Source organism: Lytechinus variegatus, chromosome 7 (assembly GCF_018143015.1).
Source record: "Lytechinus variegatus isolate NC3 chromosome 7, Lvar_3.0, whole genome shotgun sequence".
In the NCBI taxonomy this organism is placed as follows: Eukaryota; Metazoa; Echinodermata; class Echinoidea; order Temnopleuroida; family Toxopneustidae; genus Lytechinus; species Lytechinus variegatus.
Window position 1 is genome coordinate 10,172,999 of NC_054746.1, and position 6,033 is coordinate 10,179,031.

General features: G+C 37.4%; 1 protein-coding gene across 1 annotated transcript in view; it reads right to left on the reverse strand.

Moving 5' to 3' along the window:
- Positions 1-583: 583 nt before the first annotated feature.
- LOC121418051 (xanthine dehydrogenase/oxidase-like) overlaps positions 584-6,033 on the reverse strand; it is a 55,038-nt gene continuing 49,588 nt past the window's right edge. The window contains exons 26-32 of the mRNA XM_041611755.1: positions 5,748-5,972; positions 5,413-5,487; positions 3,855-3,907; positions 3,141-3,321; positions 2,703-2,891; positions 1,843-2,010; positions 584-1,120 (exon numbers count right to left, since the gene is read on the reverse strand). Coding sequence (XP_041467689.1) covers positions 1,070-1,120; positions 1,843-2,010; positions 2,703-2,891; positions 3,141-3,321; positions 3,855-3,907; positions 5,413-5,487; positions 5,748-5,972 — 942 coding nt within the window. The 3' untranslated portion in view covers positions 584-1,069. The remainder of the gene's footprint in view (positions 1,121-1,842; positions 2,011-2,702; positions 2,892-3,140; positions 3,322-3,854; positions 3,908-5,412; positions 5,488-5,747; positions 5,973-6,033) is intronic.

Genomic DNA, 6,033 nt, shown 5'->3' on the forward strand with positions numbered 1-6,033 from the left:
TTCTTTCTTATGTTTTCATATATATCGAATGGAATAAATTCACACATACTTGCATATACTAATGTTCTTCAAGAGTTTAATTCCAGATTTCGGATCAATGGTGTTAATGCATTGTGACTGACACTCTACAAAGTTTGGAGTCATACACAATCAAGAAGTTCAAACTTTTTTTAAACAAAACAAGTGCACATCAAGTTACCAATAATACATATAGCATTTCCGTTTATTTGAAAGCAGGATAAAAGAGCATTGTACATTAACTGCTTTTCTCACGGCCATAGGTGCCGCGGCCGGGGATCGAACCCCGGACTTTCTATGTATAGCCAGCCAAGCTTGTACATGATGTATGACACTTTTTGTTTATGATAAATACAATGATATGGGCATAAGCTTATACATGTATAAGAACACTTTACAATGTGCCATAATTCTAATCACAGAATATAAGATATTACAATGTTTCAGAATGAAATACAACTCAAAATAACTTGGACATTTAGACTATTTACAATGAACAAGGTGCATCAAGTAAGAGGAGGAAATATTATTCATTTAAAGGACTCTACCCTCATTATAATCGTCCTATTTACACAAATGATTTATTTTTGGGTAAATGAAATTTATTTGGTGTCGCAGCTTTTTGTTCTGAATTAACCGTTCTAATCTGGCTGTAATTTCGGTGTAACAGGGAGTTGGGCTGCCCGCTTTCTTAAATCATGTATCACGAAATCAATTAAAACTCATTTGAGTTTCATAGATTGTGTAAAGGGGACGATACATATACTTAAACACAAGATGGTTCCTCGAGAAGACCACATCCTGAGGTGGTAAAATTAAACCATAGAGATTGGACATATCACCAAAGAGTGTTAAAGAAACTAGCAGAGGTTTAATAACGCCAATGGGCGTAAAACTAACACTGTCAATTTAGAACTGGATCAAAATGACTGGCGTGGTCCACTGAACACCGGTTAACAACACAGTTTTTGCAGTAATCCTGGAATTTATGCATCCTTTGCTCGTCCAAAGCACCGGTGATGTCGTTTGACCCTTGTTGCCCTTGATAATCTTATGGTCGGACGAAGAATGGAACGAAGGTACCTGGTTCCGGAGATGGAAACTAACAAAAAAAAAACATACAAGATCATAGTTATATACAAATAAAACTCTCACATGGAGACAAAAGAGGAAATAGGATGTGTGAGAAATAGAAAGAGTAACTGTGGAGAGCAAGTAGTAGTAAGTAGTATATAAATTAATCATATAATTCAAAATTTGTACCAACGCGTTGAAATTCAAAATAAATTGCAAAACAAACATTGCAGCTCCTTTACGATATACCTCTTATCAGTCGCCTATTCTGAAACCACAAAACTGGACCCTAACTATAGACATTAACTCTCAACAATGAATGTCTGCATTTAGAACCTTTCAAGAATGTTTGTTCTTTTCCCCAGGGAAACTTAACATTTTTTCTTATTACAAAATGAGTATAGAATTGCAAGCAAAAGGCCACATTCATGTTTCCACAAACTGACAAATAAAATTTGATATTGTGAACCAAGAAGACAATATTTTTATTAATTTGTTTTTCTTCCCAAATTTTTTATTTATTTTTTCCTATGCTCGTTGATGAACATAGAGCATATCCCTTTTGTTCCCCTCGAGAGATATAGGTCCGGGATATTGATACTCTAGCCTCCTCCATTGGCTGCGCCACTTGACTCTTCTGTAGTCCTCAATGATTTATTTTTATAATAGATTATACTTTATCCCGTAAGTTCATTCCTTTCCAGATTTCACTTCATTCCAAATTAAAGCTATGCTTGTATCTTCCATTACCATCTTGGTAAACTTGTCCACACAGCCGAGTCGGATTCTTTCAGCAACCGATGGACTGTCTAACCGGAAGATACCGGTCAACCCTTCATCCGCTCTGGCTGACATCATGGCGTCCTTGATAGCGAAGAATACTGAGGAGCCGAGGAAGAGGGGTGGTTCTCCACAAGCCTAGGAGATTCCAAAAGGAGGATATTCAACAGGGACTTCTCATAATTCGTATTTAAAATGTGACTTACAATATCTACAAATCGGTTTTACCTTGAGGACTATATTCTGGATTAGCTTCATTTGAAAAAGGGTATATTTATATACTAGTGCTCTTTCGAAGCAATGTGTCCACCCTTTTTGCCTACAGGGATAAAACTACACGTCTGTACAACTAATAATCATAATTCATATGGGGTTGATATATGTATTTTCTCAGATGCCCTTTATACGTCAACAAGATGTGCATATAATAAGTCAAGGTCACGACTGATAAGTTGTACTGTTCCATAGAGAAACAATATTAGTCTCTTATTATTTATCATAATTGTATACAAAAACGCCTTTTATAGAGGTAAAATTCATTCATCCTGTTATTTTTTAAGTCATAAAAGCTTGTATTGATTATCATCATTCATAGTTTTGTAGCATAATGTATATTGAATTTTCTGAGATCACGGTCTCCTTTCTCCCTCCCTCCCCCTCTCTCTCTATCTAAATAAAATAAAGTGAAATCAAATGTAAAAGTCTTTAGAGAGTAAATTTTTAGTGAAAATTTTGTTCTTCATCATTTTCAATACAAATACATACTTTATCATTTTACAGATTAATTGAGAAATGATACTCATTTTTGTCTTCGTTTTTATCAAACCGACCTTTGATGAACAGATGTTGACAGGATTGGACGAATTTTTAAGAAGAGTAACATTAAACTCTAGGGGCACGTCACCAAACGATGGTATCTTGTAGTAGCCAGGACCATTGGTCAAGAGCTGACCATCAGGTGACCATCTCAGGTCCTCCATGACAAAGAGACCATAACCCTGGACAAAGGCACCTTCTATCTGCAATGTCCATGAGAGTGAGATTTAAAAATAAAATTATTTAACCAATTACAAGAGACAGCAGGGTGTCAGACGAACAATCATATCCAGAAAATTAGTGTTGTTGTTATCATTATTAACAAAAAGCCGGGAAAACATTAATCTGTACTAAATCTAAAAATCTAAATTTGTACGATTAAGGGTTTCCTTATCATAGAGAGGGGACACTCCTCCAACAGAAGAACGCTCGAGTGAAAGATGCGAACTAACCTGACCAACATCGACGGCAGGGTTGATGCTTTCTCCGACGTCCATGACGATATCGGTTCTTAGAGTTCGATGACCACCTGTAAGGCAGTCGATCTCTACTTCGGAGACCCCGACACCGTAAGTACTGTAGGGATATACATTACCTTCATTCTTCTCTCGGTCGTAGGTTATATTCGGTGTTCTGCGAAAAGAATTCATATAGAACTGAATATAACAACAAGCCCTCTTTAAGAATCACAACCTGCGGTGGATTTGTATTTTCCGAAAGATAATTCTAAAGAAAATACAAGTATCCCCTGAAAAAAAATCGGTCATTTACATTGAAGTGCTATTTATTTTATTTGAAAAGTGTTGAATGAACAAGATGATGATTCAATAATTTAATAAAAGGCCACGTCGCCCCCCCCCCCATTTGTTGTAGGTGATATTTTGAAAAAAAATTCAAAAGACCGAATGCTGAAACTTCTACTTTATAATATTCGGAAGTCAAATCAGAAATTAATGACATTCAAGATTTTACTTATTATTTTCCTCATGAGAGTGGTGCATCGAATCAGGGAATGCAATGACGAGAATATGTATAAATAGTTGAATATATATAAACAACGATCTCATTTAATTGGCCAAAGTGGTAGTTATATTTTAATCCTTAAAATACATTTCGCCGTCAAATTACAGGAGGCACGGTTTAAGGCCTTTTTCATTGTGACTTACTTATAAAAACCGGCTGCTGACAAGCTTACACGATCTTTATAAGCTGCACCAATCTATAAAACAAAATACAAATATCGGAGCAATGTATAACACATTTTTTTTTTAATCGAAGATTAACGTTCAAATTTTTCCATTATACACCAAAGCATGTATATGACATTTTTAGTATAAAAACATCGATTTCCAAAACTAAATTCTAGATAACCCCTAACTCAATTTACTATGTCAGTCAGTCATCCATGTTTTAAATCTTTAGTCCCTGATGAATAACGGGGGTTGTCGGATTTCGTCATAGAGATCATCCTCATCCCCTTCCTTCACTTTATTAATGATAATAATAATAGCGGCATATTTACCCAGGGTAGCCACTTCAGTTCCGAAAACTGTTCTCCCAGCGGGCCCTGCTATTATTACCCCGGCTTTAGCACGGCTTCCTTGATCGGGCGCTCGAGCATTCGAGGAATTTCCTCCTACCGGGTACCCATTCACCTCACCTGGGTCGAGTGCAGCACAATGTGGATAAATTTCTTGCTGAAGGAAATTGCGCCGTGGCTGGGATCCCGGATTCGAACCCACGACCCTCTGTTCCAAAATCCGAAGACTAATCCACTGGGCCACAACGCTCCACTTTACTCTATTTGGTGTAGCCTACTCCCTTAATCCAACCTAATTTCTATTCTCCACCTCTTCAACTTTCATGACTATCTCCCATTAATCAATTTTCCACTCAGCACTGAGTTAGCCTTTACCCTCTGTCCACACATGCCACATGAGAAAACCTTACTGATTATTCTTCCTTCGATCCACTAACCATCATTTTCGTCTTTCCAAGATTTAACTTCAAACCTTTTCCTTGTTCTCAAAAGCCATTTTTCACTTCAAGATTTTTTCCTTCACTCCCTCCCACTGCTCACTTACCAAAACCGAGTCATCATCATCATGCAGCAAATCGGTCATCACATATTCTCTTGCACTTCCGTAACCACTTCAATCACTATTGCAAAAATCGGTGGCCACAAAACAGAATCATGATGCACCCAACTACCACCTCTCTCTTCTCATAGAACTCTCTCTCTTGCTGTAGTTCCTCCACACGACCCCCATCATTGCTGTGACCATAACTACTGGTAAATATCTTTCTTTGTCATAACCCACTCTATCACCTTCATTGGGACTCTATCAACCGCCTTCTCTAGATAGCATACGGGATAGCATATGTACAGCTTCCTTCCTTTGCTCTGTACTCTTGCTGAAGTCTCCTCAGAATAACCACTGCACCTAAAGTTCCCACTCTCTGGTATAAAGTCAAATTTTCCCGAAGTCTATTTTCTAAAACCCTTTCCACTATCTTCATTTCTTGTTCTAGCAACTTAACAAAAATACATAGACTTACTCCGCTGAAGCCAAGATAACATTGACGGAGTGAACTATAAGCACATGATCGGCCAACGAAGCTTTTAGTTGGAAAGAAACACAAATCTTTGTTATGTAAGAGGCCAATAATCTTTCTTGGTAAGAAAGGAAAATCATAATAGAAAGAACCGATGATTTGTCTTACCCAACCTTCCCAATTGCCTTTAGGGTCGGCGTAGACATATGGTTCGAGTCGCTGTTTAAGAGTCTCACAGGCTTTCTGGGGGAGAAAATGACATAATGCAAAACAGAAGTTATTTTCAATATTTTCTTTGTCTTGTAGTTTGCTCCATAGCATTTCCCAATAGTTTTACTTAGTAGAGTTGATTTATTTTGATGATGCACAGAAGACCCTTTTCATAACCTATAAAATAACTCATAAATAGGTATGTTTTCGCCTATGCTTTATATTAAATCTATAGGTGTAAAATGATTCAATGGGGGCTCAAAAGAATGTTCACTTCTGCTTTCCGTATTTACCTGTATTGCCCTTCCATTGAGATCCGAACCTGTACTGGCAGCTGTTACTGAGGCATTCGGAACCTTAGTAGTGTTTGTTTCTGTCAAGTGGATCTTTGCCTGAGGTATCCCTAGAGTCCTGGCAGCAATCTGAATCATCTTGGTATGCAGACCCTGGCCCATCTCAATGCCCCCGTGTGTGACAAGAACAGAACCATCAGTGTAGATGTGGACTAGAGCACCAGCCTGTATCAACAAACGTGCATCAGAAAATGTGATTATAGAAAAAAAAACATTTTATTAAATC